This window comes from Coffea eugenioides, chromosome 11 (assembly GCF_003713205.1).
Source record: "Coffea eugenioides isolate CCC68of chromosome 11, Ceug_1.0, whole genome shotgun sequence".
Classification (NCBI taxonomy): Eukaryota; Viridiplantae; Streptophyta; class Magnoliopsida; order Gentianales; family Rubiaceae; genus Coffea; species Coffea eugenioides.
The window spans coordinates 46,120,224-46,144,576 of record NC_040045.1 but is presented as its reverse complement, the minus strand read 5'-3'; the positions used below and the strand labels follow the sequence as shown (position 1 = coordinate 46,144,576).

The window sequence follows — 24,353 nt, the reverse complement described above, 5'->3', positions numbered from 1 at the left end:
GGCTGGCTGCTGCTGCGGCTGCTTGTTTTCATATTATCATCATCAATCTTACCAAACTCTTTCTTGAGTCCCCCTCCTTCTTCTTCTACTTCTTCTACTTCTACTTCTTTTTTTTTTTTTTTGCCTGGAATGGAAGCAGCAGAATCAGGGGCCCAAGCGCCCACCACCTTTCTTCTTGTTTTGATCTATGGCGCGGTCAACTAGTTCTACTACTTGCCTTCCAATCATTAGGTATATCGCAACTAGCTACCTACACTTGATGTCTCTAAAACTAAACAAACGGTTTTCCATTGCGTTCTGCGCCCCCCCCCCAAAAAAAAAAAAGAAAAACATACAAAAGAATATGCACGCTAAAAAGAGAGAAATAAATCATTATTGCAGTACTTTACGGGACCGTAGCGATCTTGGCACTTTTGTTGTCGTCGTCATGTTATCTGAACTTCATTGCATTAGCAATACGTAATTGGCGGTCATCAACCAAACAAGCTTCTTTATCATATCAGAGCATCAAATTGGATGGTATTTAGTTAGACGCATACTCTTGATTTTGAAGACTAGGAGAAAGGGAGGAACATTTTCAACTTGCAATTAAAAAAAAAGAAAAAAAAGAAAAAAGTCTGATCGTCCATCATTCAACAATCAACTGCATTCTATTATTCAGATATTAGATGTGTGGGCTCTGTCCGGGGAGAGGCCTAAACAGAATTGTGAATTCTCTGTGGGAAGCACGCATTGTTGAGATATCGTCCGGCTTTATAGCGCACATACTCCTGCCCAATGGACAGAAATAGGTGACCCAACTAGATTGTGTTTGAGAATGAAGTCCAAAGATTATCAAAAGCCCAGAAAGGCCCAATAGGCCGTAACAACAACTTGTTTTGAAACACCCACGTATATATATATATATATAGTCCAATCATTCCTCAATTTTTGAATGAGGCCGAATTTTTATGTTTCCTATTATTCTCTTCTAAAAATATTTCAACTAAAAAAAATGCTAAACAGAACATCCAGCAGATATCTTATTTCGCTACATGTTACCTTACCTTATTTATAACATAAAAATTAAAAAAAAAAAAAGTCTCCTCGTTTCTGTATGTTAGTATATCTCAACCCAAGGTAGTTAAAAGTCCAGTCCAGCCCAGTGTAGGTAAAAACATAGGCAGTAGGCGTGCTAAGCTGGGGAGTGTCCACCGCCACTAGATTCAGATGATTCCAGCTAAGCCCAGACAACTGAAGGCTGTGAGCTATGTTTTAGATTCTGGGAGCCACATGGCAGCCTCAGCAGCCAATCACCCATTCAACTTCCTATCCTTCAAGATAAAGCTCCTCGCTACATTTACAGGTTCCTATATGTCCATACTTTCTGCTCGACTCCAGTCACACGTCAAATAGATTGAAGAGATATTTGCCGACATGGCCTCAGCCTGTGCTTCTTCCACGATTGCTGCCGTCGCCTTCTCTTCTTCCCCAAGGCAAGTGCACTCCAATCCCTCTGCATTTCAAGAATTATTATGAGACCTAGTAGTAAAGTAACGTAGATCACAGCTTGTGCAAAACAACCGGTAGGATATACAGAAGCAGACATGTTTTGAAAGTACTTGACATCAACATGATTGGTATGGTATCAGATTCTTTTTATTTTTCTGATGAAACCAGACAACCAAAAACTATAGGAAACCATACATGTACTTAGGTAGATTGTGCAGTGTTTGTAACTTATGTCAGTAGTACGTTATACGCATACAGCTCTCAGAAGAATGGATCCATCCTGGGAGCAACGAAAGCTTCTTTCCTTAGTGGGAGGAAACTGAGAGTAAGCCAGTACACTTCTCCTCCTGCTGGAGCACGATCGCTGACCATCTGTGCTGCAGCTGCTGACCCCGACAGACCCATCTGGTTCCCCGGCAGCACACCACCCCCATGGCTTGATGGCAGGTTTGATGGAAAGCATATATGTATATATATTTTCATCATCCTGCTCCTGCAGCCTATGAATAGTTTGCAGTGTTCTAATAATTATATTCTTATAAACACTGTGATGCAGCCTCCCAGGAGACTTTGGCTTTGATCCTCTGGGTCTGGGTAAGTCATTCTCCATTCTCCTGCGACTGAATTAAGTGGTTCTTTTGCTTGGAAAGCAAGACTCGCTTTTTCCCCATTACTTAAAATACTTTCAAGGGCTTGTTGACAGGATCTGACCCAGAGACCTTGAGGTGGAATGTGCAGTCGGAGATCGTGCATTGCAGATGGGCCATGTTGGGTGCAGCGGGTATTTTTATCCCTGAATTCTTGACAAAGATTGGGATCCTGAATACGCCATCATGGTACTCTGCTGGAGAACTAGAATACTTCACCGACACCACAACACTCTTCGTCGTTGAGATGATCCTCATCGGTTGGGCCGAGGGAAGACGGTGGGCGGACATCATCAAGCCTGGATGTGTGAACACTGACCCCATCTTCCCAAACAACAAGCTTACTGGAACTGATGTTGGCTACCCAGGCGGCCTGTGGTTTGACCCTCTTGGCTGGGGAACCGGCTCTCCTGAGAAAGTCAAGGAATTGAGGACAAAAGAGATCAAGAATGGAAGGTTGGCGATGTTGGCTGTAATGGGTGCATGGTTCCAACACATCTACACTGGTACAGGACCAATTGACAACCTCTTTGCTCACCTTGCTGATCCTGGGCATGCCACCGTTTTTTCTGTAAGTACAATTCTCAAATTTCAATTAGTACCTTCACCTGAAATTATGTCCAAATTACATGGTTAAGCTAGAAACTATTGGACTGATGAGAATAGAGAGTATCATGTTCCAATGCTCAAGAGATCCATAAAAAAATTTACGCACCAAAGTTCATTTAAACGAGTGCCGCACACAGCACAAGTCCATAAACTTGGTTACTGTCACATTGACGATAGGACGAAATTAACTAATGAGTGTTGCTTTTGTCACCCTCCAGGCTTTCACCAACAAGTGAGGGAAGGAAGCAGCAGCTCAAAAGATTCAAGTGCTGAAGACACGGGGGACAGCATCATGATGGAAAACATTTTAGAACTGTGTTTTCTAAGTGATGATGTATTATTTGAAATCTTGTATTCTCTTTGTCTCTGTCTGCTGTAGAGAATACCTAATGCAGTGTACAAATACCTCAAAACAAACTCCACCCCATCATTTTGAACCCATGTTATCGAGAAAAGTAACAATAGATCCACCCATATGCATAACAGGGAAATTCCCAGAGTGACTTGGTGGACTAACTAATACAGCGGGTACATATAAGCCTCCAGATAGATAAGCATGAAGCACCAAATCTCAGGATTGATGGTGTTTACAATCAGCAAACAACATAGCCGGTATGAATGAAGACAATTTAACGTCAGCTACCGGATCGGTTTTCTTGGTCTGAACTTTGTAGGAGGCCTACTAAGATAATGAATTCATAGTCATGCATGAGCAGATGGAAAAGTTTTTCTGCCACAACACAAGTTCTTAGACCAAGCCCCCCAAATTAACCAAAGAAGACATTAATTATAACGCTATATCGCTTGCACATACTATCAAGCACAAGCAACAGGCTATCATATCTATTTCATACGTTATGGTGTCTAAAGATGCATTATAATCACCTAGATGTTGAAATCTTTACCACTTTCATAAAATCAAACTTGAAAAAGGCAAGTAATGCATAACTAAGGTACATCATCAGCAAAGATTCTACAGCAGATGACACAAGACTCCCTATTCGGGAAAGACTGCACCGGAATTGAGAACGCCACCTTAGCATATATTTGTCCAATTTTGACCTTCTTGAAGTAAATTAGATGTTTAGTAGTGTGTAGAAGATACTAGGGAAGAATATCACCGTTAGCATGAGCATGGAACCCAGGTCCAAAATGGATGTCAAGCTTTCGAGATGAACATTTTATCATGAAAATAGAAGAGTAATACAAATATTCCTTGCTTTCAAATGTCATAACAAAATGAATAGTGTTGATAACAAAAAAAAGGAGAAAAAATCAAGTCAAAGACGAAAGTAAGGGAAGGAAAGACGCTCTCTGCTCTGTTCTGCCTTTCCAATGGTTGGACAGTATGATGAATTGTAGCCTCTTTACACACAATTTTTTCACCCCCTCCCCTAGTGTAGGATAGATTAGGATATACTACAGTTGTCGTCTCCGGAAAAAAAAACACACACACACACACACAATTTTTTGATGTTTCGTAATTTCTTGCTCTGTGTCATGGACAAATGGTGATTGAAACTTAAAACTAGACATACGACCCATCATGCTTTGGCTCTCATCCAACCTACAAAGCGTTCGACCTGAACTTCTTCTAGCATCCCCCGAGTATATGAAAATGATTACTACTGGCATAACGGAAGCAAGCAGATTGATCCCACACCTCTCCTGCAGATTGATCAAATAGCTAAATTCTTAAAAAAAAAAAAAAAAAAAAAATCACCATCAGTGAGCTCCCTTACTAATAAATTAAAATGCTTTTTATTTTGCATTCTTAATCATAAGAGATGCCTAAAAAGAAAATTCTTGAACATTTCAGGAAGAATTAAACTTAGGTTTGCCAGCAAAACTAATGATCAAGGGATATCTAAGACAAGCGCATGTTAGGTAAATGTTCCCTCTTATCTTAATGCTTCACATTATTTAATTTATATTCTTAAGATGTCATCTCCTATTGATGACACCTCTTCTTATAACCGTGTTGGTTAGTTATTTACTATGTACCGGATGTGGTATCCAAAGGTTCAAAATCAACTGACACCCAAATTTAGATGATAAAAAGGGCGTAGTAATTTTATTCTGCAAATTTTCCCATTTTGTTTGCAATAAGAAGAGCCTATACGATTGCACTGCTAGACTTCGAGCAAAAGGCAACCATTGAATCCTTCCGATATTTAGAAATGCAACGAGCTCGTTATTATACTTGCTGAACTTCCTAATCATAAAGATTGCAACTTTTACGTCTTAAATGGAGCAAATGTTTAGGACTTACCCTAAATTTTAGAGGCTATTAACTTGTAAATCTCGGACCAAAATCAACCGCAGAAACGCGCTTCCTTGAAGCAATTGATAATTTGCCACAAAGCAAGGCAATTCAATTTATTTTTGGCTGGAAGAAGCACCTTGCCAGAAATCCAAGAGCTCAAGTTCTTCCCTGAATTTTCAGGCAGTAGATTGCAATTCACTATTCTCAAGAAAAGGTAGCACCAACTTGTTACTAGACTTTTGGAAACTGAAACAACCATCTGACGTAGTAGCATATCAGTTAAGACATGGACAAACTACCTTAGAGTTTTGTGCCTAATAACTCCCATATGTTTAAAGTGTTCAGCATTTAATCTGGAAAAAAAAAAAGGGTCCATGCCTACCTTCTCTCTCAACAAAATTTGAGCAAAAGAGAACCATATTATTGTATCCTTCACAAAACATCTATGATTTCTCAGCCTCTCAAGTCTTCAGGAAATGCACAATCACCAGCTTTCCAATAAAACTGGTGATACATACCAGAGTGCAGCAGAAGTTAAATTAGCCTTTCAGTCAATTTAATTGCATAAAATGTTAGCGTATATCAGTCCTATTTTCTCTCTCCTATGATTTTGCTATCTAACTCCTGCTGTATTTGTATTCCTATACGATATAATTAGTCTTGTATTCCTGTACGACGAGGATAGAGCTAGTTTTTGTCATAAAACCAGAAGTTTACAACATTCAACAATGTCTGATTGGAAACTAGACATGTGCGGGGCAGAGGTGGAGAGAATGCCTAAAAGAACGAGAAGAAGAATCTAACTTTAGAAGCAAAAAAAAGAACCAAACGAGCACCAAAGTTGAATTCCTGCAGTTATCCAAACAAATAATCAAATCTATATTTCAGACATCAATTTAGGCTGCAAGCGCCATTCAACCATTTGCGAGCATGTGCCAGAACACATTCGATGCACCATTTTTTTTTCTTTTCAAGGAAAGATGAATAATCAAATACTGCGTAGCATTCAGCAAACACCAGAACCTGCCATCATTGAACCGCTATCTATCTATTGACTCAAAAACTAGCGTTCATTTCCTCGTTACATTTTTACCTATAAGCACCCAAAAATTTTTACCATTTCAGCTACCAAAACAATCAATAACAAGCTACTCATCACAGACTTGCAAGTTGTACCAGTAGACACGGTCCAACTATAAATGTTACAGCAAATTAATTACATTACAACCTACTAAAAATTTCAGCTTTCCTCTCCCTTTCACAAGTATCAATGAGAGATAATACATCGTATAACTTTTCATTTCCTTTAAAAAATAATAATAATAAAAAGAAGTTACTCCATGTCGTACTGGTACACGAATACAAACCGGAGTAAATGCGATTGCATTAAATAACTGGTTATACATCTTAGATAGCTAATCCAGAATATATACTGCAAACCGGTTTTCAAGAAGAAGGCTGGTTGCGAGGAGGACGAGCAGATAGCTGAACCGGAATAGGGCGACCGGTCCCTGAACCACCACAGCTAGTGCAAGACCTACGACCCGACCCAGCACATGTTCGACAACCAGTGTCCCCGTCCGACCAGCGAGAGCATAGGCAGGCGACCCGGCCCGTGCCGTTGCACGTTGGGCATCTGGGAAACTGGCCCGGCCCGAACATGGTCTTAGAATCCATTACTGACTTCACCACAACGGCCCCAGCCAGAACGCTCAACCCCGTTGCTAGTTGAGTCAATACGATTGGACCCATTTCAGATGATTCCACGGATTTGCCTGTGAATGCTGAGATGCAGGAAGAGAGAGAAAATTTCTGCTAGTTTTCTCCCTCTTTATTCCGTGTAAATTTCTGCTACTTTCCTCCCTCTTTATTTCGTGTTTCTTTGATTGTATGGAACGGTGTAAAAATTGATCTTTTCGTGTTCAAGTGGTGGTGGTGGAATTGTACACGTAAATTGGAGTTAATTTGGTGGTGTGGAGGTCGGAGGCTTTGGAGTTTAGTGTGAGATGTTTTTTCTTGGAAGTCTGGGGAAGGCAATCGTTTGTCGTGGTGCGGTTGTGGGCACTGTTGTTGCTTCGAAGTTGAGCCTTGACGGTCTTCTTCTAACCATCCTCTAATTTTTGAGGTTTTAGATTTCTCTAGATTCTAAAATCTAGAAGCTCTTTTCCATCCCCCTCTCTTTCCACAATTTCTTTTGCAGCCCTTTTTGAGTTTTTGTTATTCCGAGCATAAAGTGTAAGGGAGTATGAGGAGGAGGAGGGAGTCTTGAGCGTATATGATTAGCTCGATTGGTTATTTGTTCTAAAGCTCTCCACCAGGCTAGCATGTTATTTTTGTTTCCTTAAGATTTTTTTTTTTTCAATTTTTGTTGCTAGGCGCATGATAGCATGTAATTTTTTTCAATAACAATTTGAAAAACATCCGTCAAGGGTATTACATATGCTTAAATATTGTAATATTAGGTATCATATTCGAATGTTTGGATATCAAAATCACTCAAGATTCAAAGATAATATACTAAAATTGCATGTTACTCTTTCTTTTTGAGCCCTTTAGAGTTTTTGCCATTTCGAGTATAAAGTGCAATTCAGCCAATATTTTATTACAATTTATTTTTGTAATTGGGAGTTCTTGAGCAAGTGATAATTTTAGAGGTCAAACATGTAAGGTCTCGTTTGGATTGTCACTTTTCAAAAAAATTTTAAAAAAAAAATATTCCATTTACACATTTTCTAATGAGAACTTTGTTACCGCACATGCATTACATCTCTACAAAATATTTTTTTATAAAAATTCCAAAGAGTTGTAATCCAAACAAACTCTAAATATTTCTTGTGCGATCTCAAAGAAGCCTTTTTTTTTCATCTTTTATTTATTAAATAATTAATCCCTACCTCAAGTTACGAAGAATGTTCCAAAAATGTTGAGCGAAAACGAAGGAATTCAACTGGCAAAAAAAACAAAAGGTCACGGTTGTGGAGAGTGGGATTTGAACCCACGCCCTTTCGGACCAGAACCTTAATCTGGCGCCTTAGACCAACTCGGCCATCTCCACCTCGCTGATTTGACATTTGTTTTAAACTGAAATTTAATATCAATTATTTATTTGTGTTTTTGAAGATTACAGCATTTTTTTGCTCTCTTTAAAAAGTTATACGCATATACTTAGTCAGACATTATTTTGACTTGTTTTTATAGATTCAGGTACCATCCGGCTTTCAAAAAACTCAACTTTCTTTTTGTTGAGTTTGGTCAATCAATTTCGGCAGCGGGGTGACGGCAAATTGTGCGTACCAGTTCTGAGAAGTTCTCTTTGGTTTCTGTCCAAACCAAGGCCAGAAAAAATTGAAAAAAAAAATGGAAGATGAAAGAAAGATCATATGGAAATGGATTAATTTTCTGTACACTGATAACGTATACATTGTCATGTTTAAATGAATGTCACATATACTAAATTTGAATTTCAAATCTAAATTTTACTTATGTGACATTCATCTAACCATGATAATAGATATAACATTTACTCAATAGAAATATGGCCAAAGAAAAGAAACTATGCGCCTCCACGTGAATGGGCTGGTGGTTGGCGCCTCTTTCTCGGGACCGTTAGGTCTTGGGGTCGAACCTCCGCAGCAACATCAGTTCGCCGTGCATTTAACGTGCTAGATCCGGTTGGGACGCTGGGCCGGGCCGAAGTGGGGATTAGTCGGGCCGCCTTTACGGACTTGACCCGGACACCCCACTCCGTCGACAAAAAAAAAAAAAAAAAAGAAACTATGCTATGAAAATCTCACTCGGGACAAAAATGTTCATCATTGCCGCTAATCCAGGATGCCTACAAATCGATACCATCGCACCATCTCTCGTAAGTTCTTCGGGGCGTTTATTTGCGTTCACATCATAAAAAATGCCGCTACGATCGGACCCCTTACCCAAGGGTTTTTCTAAGAACAAATTTTGCCGTCAAGGAGGGGCAAAATTCAAAATTTCCAATTGTATGACAGGAAAGAATAAAGGACTTGAAAAGTCTCCAAGTAACCGAGTCAGAAAACTTGTCTAATATTGATGTTGATCCTTGAAGATCTAACATAATCAAGGAAAGGAAAAGAATCTTCTCTTGAAAATTGTGATTCCAAATCAACTATTTCAGCACTTTCTGTGTTAGTGAAGATCCTAGGAACACCTGCAGAATAAGCAACTGATTCAGCAGGGGAATGCTTCAAAAGACCAATAAACACTGTAAACTCTCTGGAGAAGAGTGCATCAACTGACCCTTTACATTTAAGAGGAGACGCACTCAAGCACCAAAATTTGAAGTATGAAGTTACAACATTTAAAGAAAAAAATGTAAGATGAGACTGCAATTGACATGGTAATTGCTGTTCACCGGAAAACCGAGGGTAAAACAGACAACAATAGCACTGCAAAGTCAGAAGAATTGGGATGATAAAAAGCGGGCATAACCTTATACTTGCAAGTCATCAATGAATCCTCATCCATGAAAGAGACTACACACTCCCACCCAAACAGCGAATTATAAGACAATCTTTATGCAGATGCCTTTTGAAACCAGTCACAACAAAAACACCAGAAGTCAATCTACAAGTATTGCTTCCATCACGACAGTAACAAGTGTGATAAATTTGGTCATGAAAATGATAACAGCAACACCCAAGAAGACTCTTGAAGATATCTGCCCTAATTCCATAAACACGAAGCATAAGATGATAGACTCCACCAGATGAATCTCATGATTAATGAAAATGAATCCTCCTGAGGTAATTTAAGGAGCTTTGAGGCAAGCAGAACAATTGGTCCATGTAGTTCAGGATTTACAGGACCTCAGCCCATTCAGCTGATGATTCTCTCAAAAGTAGTGAACTTCAAATAGTCAGATCAAGGAAACAAAATAATGGGAGTCACCAAAATATGTGCACAATCTTCATTTATGACTAACTAACCTAATTATTATGTGTGGCAAAATTTGACAACTTGAAAGACAATATCAAGCATTACTCAAGAGTTTATGTATATCAATTATAAGAAAAGCAAAAGAGAAACGTATGGATCTTGTATGAAAAAAAAAAAATTCCAATATTCACAACCAACAAAGAAGAATGCATAACAGAAGCTGTATGCTTTTCACTACCATGAAAGCACTCCCTCGCTTCTCCAGCCATAAGTACAACATCGCCACTTCTAAGGAACATTGCAAGTGGTGGATCCTCCCTAGACTTTCCCCCAAGAAGAAAAATAGCTTTGCAACCCAAGCTGAAAGAGAAAAATTGATTGTTAGGTACTAACATTTTAGCATTCTCACATCCAGATTAAACAAAGAAAAAGAATAATAACAAAAATGAACAAAACAAAAGCATAAAACCTTATGCTGACAATCGGTTTACTCCAATCTTTTTCCATGTCATCGAGGTGCCCACCCAGCATATCTCCTGTAGAGTATGGAAAAGCTATTGTTAATGGTTGAACAAGATAGATTTTTGTAGTATAAGGTTATACAAAGAGAGTGATAAAGTACATGCTTAAGTACGGTAAGAATAGATATATCACACAAGATCTAGGTCAGACTTGTGCTGCAGTATACCCATTTATGAGCAGACGACAAGGAAGCCCTCAGGACACTGATGAATTCATAATACCTAGAGCAAAGTAGTTCACTATTGCAGCTTCTGGCTGGAAATCTTGACCAGGAGGCATTGCAGGCTTGGCCAACCTTTTAGCAAGGCAACAAAGAGCCTCAGGTATCTTGATGTGAGGGAGGGAAACATTATAGCTCCTCTAGAACATAAAACATACCAAAAGGAAACAAGAAATCAGCAATTAAAGTGCTAAAGAAAAGGTGAGGCTCAATTGTCCATGAGTAGTCAATAGACAAGTTACATGAAATTGTGAAACGGTTAAGCAATTCAAAATCATCACCTATATGCAAGAGATGCTATTTCAAAATCAACAATCTAGATGAGAAACTGCATAGAGAACACCAAAATAATTAGCCTCACATGTCTACAGTTCTTATACATCTCCCCCTCCCTTTTTCATTTGGTAAGTGGTCATACACTTACAGATACTGCCTCAAGTAATAATATCATATAGTAGAAAACTACAGGACATTCTTTTCTCTAGTTTCTCATTTTCATGTTCTTTGCTCATAAAAAAAAAATTATGCTCAAGCAAAAAACATAAGCAAGCCAAATGAAGTCAACCATATTTAAGACAAATGACACAAGCAAACAGAAAAGTTAAACTTAAATGACTTGTTTGGGAAAAAAGATCTCTAAGGCCTTGTACAATTGAAAAACTATTCAAGACATCAAATTGAGGGCAGCTCGAATGAGGGGTATAAAACCTCTTTACAGGAGCAAAGAGTTAAAAGTATCAGAACACATGATGATGTCCCGCTATGAGCATCACAGAAAACTAACTAAACCCAGGAAATCTGAACATATGCAAGTTATCTAAGGATAAATCCACGCCGAACCTGAACCTATGACCAACATTCTGCTTTGAGAATAGACTTAGCAGACACTGATTGCCAAGTTTCAAAGAAACAGCGAAAACCATACAAGTCCATGTACAAGAGCACAATGGGGCGAAGAAAGCAAATGGACCTTAGACCAGTCAAATTGCAGGCCAAGGGTGCACCAACGCAACTTCCGCAGCAAGACAGAGGCTGACACTGATTTACATGCATCTCCTCTGCATGATTTATCTAACTCGCCAGAGAATTTCCACCGCGGAGTAATTTGGGCATCATGCATAGAATCAATCTCGGAAACTATATCCCTTGGCTGCTCAATTTCAACCAAGACTCTTTCTTCTTTGGCAGCAGCAAACAAGTTCTCTAGAGGCCCGTAAATAGCATTATGATTCGTCCAGTTAGGTGGTTGAGGAAAACTTGCTAAACTCTCTCTTATCCACTGGCATTGCTCCTCAACGCTCAAAGCCCCCGGAATGAAGTAAAACCCTGAATATATAAGCAGCAGCTCAGAGCATCTTTCAACCATCAGAGGCACACAACAACAATACAGACTACAGAGAGTGTCACTTCACGAAGATCCTTCATGAAAGAAATTTGCATACCAGGCCGACTATCCAAGCCGAATACAGGTGTGCCGAAACTGGATGTAAGTTTGAAAACTCCAGCTGGAAGTTCATTATTCTGATTATAGGATTCTAAAATACACTTGAAATCAATGACCTCCGACAAATCTACAGCTCTCGGCTTCTTTTTCCTAAATTCGAGGAACGTAAACACAAGTGCGCGAATTTTTCAGCAAACCAGAGGAAAGAAAATTCGATGAAATGATAATCTAAAGTAGAATTAATACCTCTTGGTGTTAGCATTATCGTAGTAAAGTTTGTATTTCTTTTCTGCTTTCCTGAAAGCTGTACGCTCCGAATCGTCGACGGCTTTATCCGACCCGTACATATTTCAGTGCCCTGCTAGTGCGACCTCCCTAGCTTTCGAAATTCGAATTGGATGATGGATGTTATTGCTCGCCCAAAACAAAGAAAATTGCTCTAAAAAGATTTGGAATTAGATTGAAAAGAAAGAAATAACTACAACTACTCCTCGTCCAAAAATTAGGTCCCCTTTTCTTTCACCAAGGTCTGCTGCTTAAGCGGATCAGCCAAAAAATAGAAAAAATGATTTCCGCTTTGGTAAATTGGTGATCAGCTGTACCTCAGAGTGCCATGCGGCGAAGGTTTGCAGTTGGCCAAGTTACAGACTTGCAGGCCAACACTCCCGGTCTAGGTTCCGATTGTTTTACCCATCTTGCCCTTCAAGATAAAGGAAGGTAGGACTCTATTTTTTTTTGGTAATAGAAACTAGAAAGGGTACAAAGTGCAGTATAAGACTAAGAAGACGTAATGGAATACAGCCTATAATTTATAATTTTAAAGTGAAAAACTTTTTCTTCTTTCTCTTACATTTTAATTTGCACACACGAATCATTCAAATTAATGTGCTTCTAATCAAGCAATCATGAACAACATCTCCTGAGCGAGAGTAAAATAGACTGTAATAAAATATTAAACCAAGAAATTGAATATCACTTTATTTTTATATATTTTATTGTTATTACAAGTACGTATTAATCTAAAATGATATGTTTCCATGATATTTAACTTCTAATTTTATATTATATGTCGGATATTACTATCTATGTATCATTACAAACAAAAAATCCATTTAGACTTGAAGCGAATACTTAAGGGTTATTTTTTTACATACCGTTTGTTTTCAATACATTTTATTATTGACGATCAAATATTTAATAAAAGTTCAAAGTTAAAGTTAGGCAACTTTTAATTGCAACTGTTATTGGTATTTTAGTATTCCAAAATCTCAAAATCTATTATGAACTACATATTACTCACAAAATTTAAAAAAAAAAAAGGCCCCACACACAACAATAACAAGGGCAACTTTGTCTTTTAGAGAAGGAGGACAGTGATGCGCAGCCACGTTGCGAACTGAAAATAAAATCAGCATCCTAATAAAATAAACCGTTTCCTAATGCTTGTGGCATAGAAGAAAGAACCGCCTCATTTTTCCCTTAATCTCGGGAACTTTTCAGCTTGAGGCACACATAAATCAGCAAATCCGAAAAAAAAAAATAATAATAACGATCGGAGGAATTCAATCAAATTCGGAAATGGCGTGCAGGACTGTGTTCAGAACTGTATTGACAGAAGCATGGCGACCTTTGCCTGGAAAATTAACATCTTTTTCCTTTCCAGCCCAAAAAATTCCAACGACTAATTTGAGATGTGGCTGTAATGTTCCCAAGACTCGAAATTTATGCATTGGGAGGAGAACCCGTCATCCCAATTGCTCCGATAATGGAAACCCGTCACCTTCATCTGCAGATGACCAAGACCAAGACCCCCCTCAAGAAGCTGTTCTCAAGGCTATTTCAGGTACAGCTATGAACTTCCTTCTTGTTCCCCCGATAGTCATGTCCTTTTTAGATTATCGTATTTAGTGGGCAAATTTTCCAAGGTGATTTATCCATGTGAAACTGTAAGTGATATTATTGTTGTGCAATAAAGATCAAAATTTGCGTATTACGAGCTAAGCTGAGCCTTGTTATGGAGAGTAGCATGTGTGTTCAATCTGAGAGCTTTTATTGAACACCATATCTGGCTAGAGAATATAGTCATGAATATATGTTTGTATGTGTGTTGTGGGAGTTGTTAATTGGGATATTATCTGGAGGGTCTACAACTTTCATTGTCTTATAAGCATAGGAAAAAATGTGCTCCCCTTTGCTTGGGATGGTGTTTAAGGACCGGCCTTCACTTCAATTTGGAGTTTGCCTCAATATCGTTTTCACGTATAATAATGAATCATTTACTGTAAGACTGAAGCGGGCTTTCCCTATACGAGCTGAGTGCTTCTTTAGATAAGTTTTTAGGGGATTGGTAGGCTTTCCTATTTTACTCAATTCTCAACTGCACTTTCCTCCACTTACCGAAATCCCAAGGCATTATTGAATACCTACAAGTTGTTAGAAGATTACATAGTGTGTGAAGAATATCTTGCTAAGTTTCATCCAATTCTATTCAGAAGTTTCGAGGGCAGAAGGGAGGGTAGGACAAACGACAAATGTGGTCATTGGAGGTACAGTAACAGATGATTCAACTAATGAGTGGCTTGCTCTAGATAAGAAGGTATGTTAACCTGAGTGCTCTTCTCATGTACTGTATCAACTTGTGCATTTGAGTTGCAAAAGATAAATTTTCTCAATTTTCGATGAATACCTTTCCAACAAGCTGATGGATTTTAGCTAAGATACAAGTCCATTAAGCTCATTCTTAAGTAATGCAAGGATTTTTAGATGTAGACAGTAGAGGATTTGTAGTTTCACTAGCTTTTTTTCTAACATAAAGAATTTTAAAATGCTTGGCCATTGATGCTCATTGAACTTGAAAATTAGGTTCTGCGCTGGTATCCTGCTTGTGGCTATTTCTGGAGATGAGTATGATGCTATTTTCCTACTTTACAGGTGAATTCCTACCCAACTGTCCGAGGGTTCACAGCTATTGGAACTGGAGGTGATGATTTTGTACAGGCTATGGTTGTTGCTGTAGAATCAGTAATTCAACAGCCAATACCTGAGGTAATAGAATGTTTCATCTGCTAGACATCATATAGCATGAGGTTCTGTGGTTATCTATTCAAGCTTTGTGTTTAGGATGAGGAGCAGACATGAATACTGTGGCTTACAGTAGCTAGATTATGCTGCAAATGGCATTTTAATGGTTTGAATGAAAAACCAATTTAAGACAATCGTGAGGATACCGTTTAAAATCCTTGACTGAAATCTGCATACTGTTTTATGAACTGCATCTAATGTGCACTGGGTTCAACTCCTCCCATAGTCCAATTTGATGAAGGACATTATTTGCTCGACTTCAGTAGTTATTGTGTCATGTTCAATGTATGAAGACAATGATCTATACGATAAGTGATAAAAATACTATTCATTTAATTTGAAACTTTACTAATTTTATTCTTTTCTTGGTGTATCAAAATGTGTCTTCTTATATTAGAATGTTTGATGGATTTGGAGTCAGGTTTTGGCAGACATAACTTGATAAATCAGAGTCTGGGTTGGTTCTTCATATATTCAACAAAATCAGAACATTGAAAAAATGGTCCCATATGGTTGAATGGATATGCTCGCTTGCACTACTCGTGCAAAATTTCTAGTATAGAGATGTAATTCTTGAAATACTCTGAGGGAATTGCACTTTAAGCTTTGATTTTTCCTAATTTGAGGTTGGCACAAATGTGAGAAGGTTAGGTAGCATCCTGTAAGCTGAATAGCTGAAATGCTTATTTCATGCTTAAAGTGGTGTGCCATCTCTTTGCTTATCAAAATTGATAAACTGTCTACTATATGATTAAATTTTTAGTGTTAGGAGGTGTGTGTTGGCAATCTGAGCTGTTGATTTTTTTAGACTGTTGCAGTTGGCGCATTACTCACAAGTAGTGAAGTATTACCTCTGATGATGCCATTTTTCTCATTATATGTATGTCTGCAGTGATTCTGTTTCCTGTGATTTTCCTGTTCTGACTAGAAGGTGATTGTACTATGGTATGAGAACCTGGAAGCTTAAGAATAGAAAAGTAACAAGAAGTATGAAAGGTGGTTTGCAATTTTTTCAACTCATAAAATTACTCTGAACTTGCATGCTGAAGTATAAGAGAGATTAGGATGGTGTTTCTCTAACTGAACAAGGTCTTGAATATGGTTGAAGTGTCTGCTGAAAAATTATGAAAATTTTATACTACTACTTGTTTATCTGGGAATAAGCTCATTAGATGTTAGTCCCGAAATATCTGGTTGCCAAAAAATAACTAAAGTGACTGTATGAAGGGAGAGAATCAGATATTTATGCAGAATTTGGTTCACTTTTAAAGATCTCGTGGAATGTTTGATAGAAAAATTTATTTTTCTTAGTTACGTTGATTTTTTTTGGTTTTGAGATGAACCTTTTCAAAAGTAATGAGACATACTAACTTAATTATAAGTACACTAGGTCCTTGGTACAATGTTTACTTAGTCCTTTCTGCTTTGTGACATGGATAATTAATTTCTGCTAGTACATATTCTTCGGATCTTGTATAAAATGAACCCTTCTATGTATGCCTTAATGTGCCAGTTCTTTCTTTCTCTTTACTGTTATTCATTCATTTTGCACTTTGGCCTTTGGAATTTGACTGCAAGCTAGATTTCAAGATTAGCTAAATCAAATAAACGAAAGGTAAAGGCAAAGAAATGTTTATTACTGTTTAAGTTTAGCTGTCAGATGTCAGAATTAATCATCTTTCCCAAGTGCAATATCCTTTCCTTTCTGCTTTTTTTTTTTTCTTTCATTTTTGGTTTCAATTAGAGGGTAGGACTTTTGTTTTATTTTGAGAGTTTTCAAAAGGATAGTTCAGCATTTCCATTCTTCTTTGGTAGTTTTTTGGGCTAGTTTTCCGTCTTTCTTGTGAAGTCCCTTACAATGACTACCGATTTATTTTGTTCAATTAGAAGACATTAGGCCAAAATAACCAAGATTGAGTAATCTTTTTTTTAAATGCTTGGACTGTGAACTTTCCATATGCTTTTACTTTTTAACAAAGAATTTTGCTAAATTTTTCTAGTTATTTCTTGTTATCAACTGTTTCTGCCTGCTGCATCCAGGGTCAGGTAAAGCAGAAACTATCCTCTAGAGGCAAATACGTGTCGGTAAATATTGGACCTGTCCAAGTTGTTTCAAGTGAGCAGGTCTCTCTCTCTCTCTCTCTCTATATATATATATGTGTGTGTGTGTATGTATATACGCATGTGCGTGTGCACGTGCATGCATATGTGTCAGGAAGCCACGTCTTGTTTAAATTTTCTTTATGCAGTGAAATAAACTATTCTTTGATTCAAAAATGTTGGTAGATACACTTTCTTGCTGTGTCTGAGCAATGAGGATTGGTCAATGACTTTGAAGGCTTTCTGACGCGTAGATTTTTTTTTTTTTGGTTATTGTAGATCTAGAATCTAGTAACTTCGTAATGGTTAATCAACTGGTATGTGTACGCTACTGCCTGAAAAAAGCATACGTTGCTTTGTACTCTTAATTAACGCCAATTGGCTAAAGAAAACCTGGCAATTGTTATTTGCGTTGATATATGTAATGTTACGTGCTCACGCACTAATCAGCGTCATGACTTGATTCGATTTGATTGTGCATCCAGGTCCAAGCTGTATACAACGCCATGAGGAGAGATGACAGGATGAAATACTTTTTGTAGATTGGATTCAAATTGACCTCTGTATCGCGTATAGTGCACTAATTCTCATTAATCTCTACCTTCACCCTTATTTTTACCTTTCCATGGTGATTTTTGCTTGGCTTACAGAAATGGTCTCGGTCAAGTGATCGGCTTAGGCATCATTTGGTTCATAAGATGTAAAATTGATAAACAGAACCCAAAACTTGGATTGAAGCCGCGTGTTTAAGAACATGAAATAAAAATTGGGTAAAAGGAACAAGATAAGATAAAAGAAGTCGGGTGCGCGAGGTGCTTGAAACTTCTTCAGTACTGGCGTCTGGTTTTTGGCGTTCTGATCATAAAAGCATGCATGTTCAATTTGGCATGAATACCTTGTATTCTTCCCAAGCGTTTGTGAAACGACAATTTGGCATAGCACAGCAGGACTGTGCTTCGTTGCTTGATAGTAAATGCGTCGGTCAAAACTGTCATTTTGGTGTAAAGATACTTCGTTTTCGTGGTGGTCATCACATAAACATCATATGGCAAGGCAAGAAAATCTAATTAATGGTCAAATTTACCTTTTGTTTTTCTTTTGCTCTTTTGGCTTTTCTTGAGACCTGAAGACGGGACAGCAGATATGAAGTTTCCGTGCAGCATCATTTTGGCCGGAATTGATGGTGAAAGTTGTGATTGTAAAAGGGTTTACATGATGCTACCTAACATAAGTACATAACACAAATACAAATGAGTAAAATAAGCTTCTCTAACAGATTTGACTCGCTTTCTCGTCTCGCTAGACGCGAGTTCTCATCTTCTGTCCCTACTGAAACATAAAGGTGCCAGCGCTCACCCAAATATCAAGTATAGAAACTGTTCGGTCGTCAGGTGATCGCTGACTTGCTTTCATGGCCAAAATAAATACTAGTACTAGCTTAGATTTGTAGTCAAGTTGGATACTTGCAAGAAAGAATAATGCAGCTACTTGAGTGTATGTGTTTCTATCTCTTGACAGAAAAAAAAAAAAAATATGCAGCTAGATCTATTCTTGACTAATTTTTCTGTGCACTTGATGCATCATCTTTTTTTTTTTTTTTTGGAATTTAATGAAGCACTCAATGATATGGTATAGTATTTGCTTCAAATCTAACAAGGGAAGTCAAAGTAGTCATTTCTGTTAGTTGTATAGTAGATCTTAGTAACCATATCAAACCTGCAGACATTATGTATTAAGCCTTCGAATTATCGTTATGCCGATTGGCTTCTTTTGCAATATAAATACCGTAAATGGCATTCAAGATGCCAATTCCCTATACCAACAAGAACACCGATAGGCACCAGCAACCCCCCCCCCCCCTTCTCTCTCTCTTTTTGTTGGATAAAAGAAGACCTATCGCACGGAACTAGTTAGCTTTTGGAATAATATATTGTCACACTTTTGTGATGTGAAATACGTGCGATAAAAAAATGAAAATTGTATTTATGATGCAAGTTAAAAAATATTTGAACTTTTTTTTTTTTTCAGAAATCAGGCTTACCAAACGGAGATGCCTCTTTGAACAAGGTTGAAGTACAAACCAGAGGCATGATATCAAAATGGGATCCGAACCAACAATTCCATTGCCATTTCTTTCTCTTTTTTTTTTTAATATAGTTTTCGTGATAAGTCTAATATAATAGTAATAGTAGTATAAATTATCCAATTGATAATATTAATGTTGTTTTTTTTTTAATTGCCAAATCTGGTTCAAGCAAAGCGACCTGGAAAATTGTCGTCAGCATCAAAAGATTCCGACCTGCTCCCACCAAGTAGGACCTGTCCATCGTTATGCCTTCTAACGTATTGAAATGCTCCAATGGTCACTATCGCTTCAATGTTAATTTATTGTTGGTCGCTTATCTTCTTCAATATGAAATTAATTTCCCTATTATATGTAAATTGGTGGAGAATTTTGGCGCCTGGTCTAGATCAATGATTTGTGATGAATTCGATCTTTTTCTTTTCTTTTTTATTCTAATCCGTCCATTCAAGCATGACTAGATTCATACTTACGAAGGTCTAATTCTGCGAACATTGCAAAAGTACCTTCACCATTCAATCCCAATTGTCAAAAAGAAGGGTGCCTCAAATAATCGTTTAATTTGTCTTGCTTGCATTAGTTTGATTTAAAAACAAAAATGAGATGATGCAAGGAAATCTTTTTTTGAGCTTGAAAGAAATGTAAAGTAGAGGTTTGATCTCTTAAAGATGTCAACTCTTAGTTGCGAAGGATGATCTTAAATCTTATGTAATCTGATGTGCCAAGACTCAGTAGTTTGGCTCATTCTTAGCAATAATTTATGAACAAAACACTAAACAAATTTAACGTTCAATCACTGTTTCATATACATTTCCAAGTCATGTGGTCATTGTTGTCGTCAGTGTCGGCTTTTCTCTATTTGTCGCGTGCTCTGTGAATATTATTAGGACCAACTGAGCATCAGGTGATGTTTGTGCAGAGATAAAAACTTGTTGGTTATTTGCTTCCCCTCCATTCCCTTCCTTTTCTTCCTTGTTATTAACTTCCTTTTGATTTTCTAATGCATGTTGAGCAAATTAAGCATGGGAAGCTTTGAAGATCAGGGAACTCTATGTCGTTTAAGTGGAGAGTACAAGGTAGAATTACTTCTTTCTCATTTTCCAAAACAAACTTTCAAAAACTTGTTTGGATTCTGATTCATAGATTGTTTTGTCCAATGCTATAGGATATGTTAGACAATGAATTTGGAGAAATAAGGTCACCAAATCAAAGCAGACCAGCCAGCATGGTGATCAAGGCAAGTTAAGGGCTTATTCTTTCTTTCCATATTCCATATAGATTAAGTGTTTTTCCCGGGGTTTTATTGTTAGATGTCCGGTGTTGGATTCTCACTTTGATAGAATGATGATTCTTGATTGTGCGTCCAATGATAAAACAGAAAGCACATGCAGTAATTCCAGCTCACTTGGTAGCCGAAGCAATTTCCACACTCCATGGCCTTGATCTAAGATGGTCAGGACCAATTACGCCCAGCGAAATGCAATATGTACAGCAATATGTCTTTGCAAAGTATCCTGAGTACTCCAATGGCCTCGTGGAAGAAGGAGACGAGATTGATCTGTACAAAATCTGCGTCAACGAAGAGTCTTCAGAGAACATGCTTGAGGACGGCAGGGGAAAGTCCCCCAAGAACATCGGCGCAAGGGAGTCATCTTCGCCTTCTTTTGGCAGTTCTACCGCTGATTTGGACAGAAAGCAACTGGAGCCCTCAAGATTACTTGACATCCTCAGTAAGAAGACTTCTCTTCAGGGGAATTTTATTTCAATCCCTGAAATACAAGTTCGTAATCGAGCCTTGCAGCAGTGTGGGCTAAAAGAAGAAGAATACTTGGTTCTTTTCGCTCCTACCGTCAAAGAAGCCACCATGCTGATAGGAGAGTCGTACCCTTTCTTCAGAGGGAACTACTATATGACCATCCTTGGAGAAGAAACTGATTCCATAAGGACATATGTCGCATCCAAGGACTCTAAGACTATCGTAGCACCAGAGACTTGGTTGGACTTGAGGATTAAGGGTTCACAGCTTAGCCAGTACTTCAGGAGAAAGTGTAAATACAATCCAAAAGGTCTTTTTGCTTACCCTGCTTATGTTAACGACACCCGTCACTCGATGCATTGGATCTCGGAAGCACATAGGAATTCTTGGCATGTACTTTTTGATGCAACTGCATTGGATTTTGGGAAAGATCGGCTGACCCTTGCGCTACACAGGCCTGATTTTGTGTTATGTACAGTTGAGAGTACACGTCCTCAGCCGTCCAGAATCACTTGCCTCTTAGTAAGAAGAAAATCATTCGACACCTCAGCACCTTCAGCTTAGCAGCAGCTCCTGGATGACTTTTTGTAAGTGGTGCGAGGCAGAAACCAGCTGTGTACCATTTTACTTATTTCCGAGAACGAGGAGTCGTTGTAAAATGATTAGACTATCCGCTCTTTCTATGAGGGGCGAAACAAAGAGCAGTTTCTTGTTATCATTGCCTGCCTTATTTCAAGATGCGTTAAATAAACAGTTGCTTGCAACATAAACAGTTTCTTGTTATGTTATCCCATAAATCCAGAGGTCCTTCAAACTTTGAGACCGTGATGATCAATCCCTTTTTTGAGTTGTTATCAAGTTCCTCGTAGTTATATATACATGATCTCTGCTGTCTTGAAACCATGATCTAATTTGTGAACAGCAGTCCCCTTGTTTTGTAGGATTACCAAAGTCCAAAAATGCTTGAGCTCGTCATGACTGTCAAAAGGGGCAGATCGAGGTGCACGTTGTTCGCCAGAAAAAACTCCCATCATAGACATGGTTCAAAGCCATGGTAGCGGTCGCGATCACGGCCCGAACCATTTTACATCGGTCTCGGCATATTAATCGCGATCTTGGCGAGACACAAAATTTTGAAACATTTAATATTCTAAAAATTATGAAAAAAAATGATAAATAAAAATAATTTAAAAAATTAGCAAAAATAATAAAATTCGAATTGATTCGAAACAACTCGACCGTTTCTATCCATTTTGGAAACGTCTCAGTCAAATTTTCAGCGATCTATTTTTTCGAAATCATCTCGTCCCGATCGACCGAATCGTCTCAGTCTGGCTGAGTCTTTGAACCAATCGAGATGGAGAACCAAAACGTGCGCTTTGCTTTCACAGGCTGTATTCTCTTACTGACATTTTATGTCTGAACTTTAAAGTATAATTTTGTACGGCCTACCAGTAAATACACATTTAATATGCGAACTTCGTCGATCACTCAGTGGATTAGTATTTCAGCATCGGACTTTGACTTTAAACAACCCTGATACGCTTGTAAGATTTGGACAAATAAACCCTTTTTCCTTTCTCTTCTTTTGTTTTTCCTCCACTATATAGGCCAATTTTTTGGGAATTTTGTGCTGCAGCTGCCCCGACTCTGGACCAAAAGCAGTAAAACCTTGGAACCTGTATCTATATTTTAGTAAATGCTCTGGCACCAAGAAGACAATTAGCACCTATGAAACCAAATTATTTTGACTTGGACTACTGAATTTTCCATTCGTCTTCCTCTAAAAACATAACAAATTTTCAAACTCTTCAGAGTTCTTAATCACAGAGCAGAAACAACCTAACAAAAGATGGTTTTTGCGAGCGACTTATTCAGGTACATAGGCATATTAAAGTTAAAAGTGGTGAACAACTGGTGAAGGCAGCAATTTTGCACGCTTATAAAGCGTTGATCAGCAGCAAGGCCACTGGTCTCTGTCTAGCAGGAACAAGTCGCTGTATTGCAGCTATATTTTATTTAATAACACTTTGCCCTTAGAACCGGTGCCTTATCTCAAATTTATTGCGTCAGATCAAAATATGCATCACGTTTTTTAATAGTCGAAAATGATCATCTCGCGACAAGCAAATTGAAAGCTACTCCGACAGAAATTGCCACAAATTTCTACGTGTTCTTGTATCCTTTTCGAATTTTTCCTTCGGATGGTCAATAGTTTCGAAAATTTTGATGAGTTCCAATTTCCAGCTAAACCAACACTATCCTTGATTCCTCTCTCTCTCTCTCTCCCTCTCTCTCTCTATTTTTTTTTAAGCTGTTCAAACCAAAACTATTCTTAGTCGTTGTATATAAAATGTTTTTAAACTCGCACCAGAGAGTGAATTAGAAAACCTTCCAATTTGCAATTCAATTAGTTCAACCCCGATCCAAAGGTTTAATAAATTTTTAATTTATTTTTGTATTAAAAATTTTGAATAAAACTAAAAAATTTATGTTAGAAAATAAAAACTTAATAAAAATTGGTTGAACCTCCCAGTTTTTACCGGTTCAACCGATTCTTAATCGGGTTTAACCGATTCAATAAATTCTTTGAATTTTTTTTATTGAATTTGACTAGAAACATGGTCGATTCGAGGTTCAACCAATTGAACCGATCAGTCCAATCCAATATTCAAAACATTGCACATATAGATGAGGACTACTAGGGACCTTTCATAGATACAATCCGAGATTACAAACTATTCTTGTTGTATCTTAGAGTAGAAGACATGTACTAAGGGTGCTGCCAAGTCGAGTTAACCTCAAGTAGCACCATACTCAAGATCGAACTCAAAGAGTATAAGTACTACTCGAGTTCAAACTCAAATTCGAATAAGTCAGGGAGCCCAAACTTAAGCTTGACTCATGAGGATTCAGAAACAATGCCAAGTCTTATCGAACTCGAAAAACTCGACTCAAGATCAAACACTAAGTTGAAAAAATGTCAAGCCTATATTAGTCATTTCGTGTATGTGTGCATGTGTATGTATTACCATAATTTATGTTTTAATTATTTAATACAATACTTGATAGTACTTTCAATACAGCATCACCCCTAACGTGTACTATAAGCCTTTGTCCACCTATTTGAGGTTGGACTTTATTTCACTCTATCATTTCGACAGTTAATAGTAGGATGTGAAGTCGACAAAAATTACAACTAAGAGTAGCTTCATTTACAAGA

General features: G+C 37.8%; 5 protein-coding genes and 1 non-coding gene across 8 annotated transcripts; 3 read left to right on the top strand and 3 right to left on the bottom strand.

Annotated features, from left to right (window-relative positions):
• The first annotated feature begins 1,367 nt into the window (after positions 1-1,367).
• On the top strand, positions 1,368-3,232 carry LOC113753985 (chlorophyll a-b binding protein, chloroplastic). Its single transcript, XM_027298281.1, has 5 exons — positions 1,368-1,475; positions 1,750-1,938; positions 2,048-2,085; positions 2,195-2,709; positions 2,966-3,232. Exons 1-5 carry the CDS (start codon positions 1,417-1,419, stop codon positions 2,981-2,983), a joined length of 819 nt encoding a protein of 272 aa, XP_027154082.1. The 5' UTR covers positions 1,368-1,416; the 3' UTR covers positions 2,984-3,232.
• A 2,877-nt stretch (positions 3,233-6,109) lies between these two features.
• Positions 6,110-7,065, bottom strand: LOC113751628 (protein SSUH2 homolog). Its single transcript, XM_027295698.1, has one exon. It carries the CDS (start codon positions 6,763-6,765, stop codon positions 6,460-6,462), a length of 306 nt encoding a protein of 101 aa, XP_027151499.1. The 5' UTR covers positions 6,766-7,065; the 3' UTR covers positions 6,110-6,459.
• A 922-nt stretch (positions 7,066-7,987) lies between these two features.
• Positions 7,988-8,068, bottom strand: TRNAL-AAG. Its single transcript has one exon. It is a non-coding gene; the product is annotated as a tRNA-Leu (tRNA).
• A 742-nt stretch (positions 8,069-8,810) lies between these two features.
• Positions 8,811-12,764, bottom strand: LOC113751324 (alpha-ketoglutarate-dependent dioxygenase alkB). The gene is made up of 7 exons (XM_027295291.1): positions 12,357-12,764; positions 12,109-12,260; positions 11,637-11,992; positions 10,668-10,806; positions 10,394-10,460; positions 10,163-10,284; positions 8,811-9,196 (listed from the first exon to the last, which is right to left on the bottom strand). The coding sequence occupies exons 1-7, from the start codon at positions 12,455-12,457 to the stop codon at positions 9,057-9,059; spliced, it is 1,077 nt and encodes a 358-aa protein (XP_027151092.1). The 5' UTR covers positions 12,458-12,764; the 3' UTR covers positions 8,811-9,056.
• Positions 12,765-13,558: 794 nt separating this feature from the next.
• On the top strand, positions 13,559-17,915 carry LOC113753170. 3 transcript variants are annotated; one of them, XM_027297268.1, is made up of 5 exons: positions 13,559-13,953; positions 14,606-14,706; positions 15,042-15,155; positions 17,232-17,315; positions 17,777-17,915. In XM_027297268.1, the coding sequence occupies exons 1-5, from the start codon at positions 13,689-13,691 to the stop codon at positions 17,831-17,833; spliced, it is 621 nt and encodes a 206-aa protein (XP_027153069.1). In that variant the 5' UTR covers positions 13,559-13,688; the 3' UTR covers positions 17,834-17,915. The 3 variants fall into 3 exon arrangements, with proteins under 3 accessions (XP_027153069.1, XP_027153068.1, XP_027153070.1); XM_027297267.1 differs by having other exon boundaries at positions 14,603-14,706; XM_027297269.1 differs by lacking the exon at positions 17,777-17,915 and adding an exon at positions 17,478-17,688 and having other exon boundaries at positions 14,603-14,706.
• Positions 17,916-20,756: 2,841 nt separating this feature from the next.
• LOC113754282 lies at positions 20,757-21,869 on the top strand. The gene has a single exon (XM_027298662.1). The coding sequence runs from the start codon at positions 20,852-20,854 to the stop codon at positions 21,692-21,694; it is 843 nt and encodes a 280-aa protein (XP_027154463.1). The 5' UTR covers positions 20,757-20,851; the 3' UTR covers positions 21,695-21,869.
• Positions 21,870-24,353: the final 2,484 nt, after the last annotated feature.

What these genes read in the sequence shown, in the direction of transcription:
- LOC113753170 (XM_027297267.1), top strand. Translation starts at nt 13,689, where the DNA reads ATGGCGTGCAGGACTGTGTTCAGAACTGTATTGACAGAAGCATGGCGA. An exon ending in TTCAACAGCCAATACCTGAG is followed by an intron (nt 15,156 to 17,231) that starts GTAATAGAATGT and finishes TGCTGCATCCAG; the next exon opens with GGTCAGGTAAAGCAGAAACT. An exon ending in AAGTTGTTTCAAGTGAGCAG is followed by an intron (nt 17,316 to 17,776) that starts GTCTCTCTCTCT and finishes TTGTGCATCCAG; the next exon opens with GTCCAAGCTGTATACAACGC.
- LOC113751324 (XM_027295291.1), bottom strand. Translation starts at nt 12,457, where the DNA reads ATGTACGGGTCGGATAAAGCCGTCGACGATTCGGAGCGTACAGCTTTC. An exon ending in GATAATGCTAACACCAAGAG is followed by an intron (nt 12,261 to 12,356) that starts GTATTAATTCTA and finishes CCTCGAATTTAG; the next exon opens with GAAAAAGAAGCCGAGAGCTG. An exon ending in TGCAATTTGACTGGTCTAAG is followed by an intron (nt 10,807 to 11,636) that starts GTCCATTTGCTT and finishes TTTATGTTCTAG; the next exon opens with AGGAGCTATAATGTTTCCCT.
- LOC113753985 (XM_027298281.1), top strand. Translation starts at nt 1,417, where the DNA reads ATGGCCTCAGCCTGTGCTTCTTCCACGATTGCTGCCGTCGCCTTCTCT. An exon ending in CCCCCATGGCTTGATGGCAG is followed by an intron (nt 1,939 to 2,047) that starts GTTTGATGGAAA and finishes ACTGTGATGCAG; the next exon opens with CCTCCCAGGAGACTTTGGCT. An exon ending in CTTTGATCCTCTGGGTCTGG is followed by an intron (nt 2,086 to 2,194) that starts GTAAGTCATTCT and finishes GCTTGTTGACAG; the next exon opens with GATCTGACCCAGAGACCTTG.
- LOC113754282 (XM_027298662.1), top strand. Translation starts at nt 20,852, where the DNA reads ATGCAATATGTACAGCAATATGTCTTTGCAAAGTATCCTGAGTACTCC.
- LOC113751628 (XM_027295698.1), bottom strand. Translation starts at nt 6,765, where the DNA reads ATGGGTCCAATCGTATTGACTCAACTAGCAACGGGGTTGAGCGTTCTG.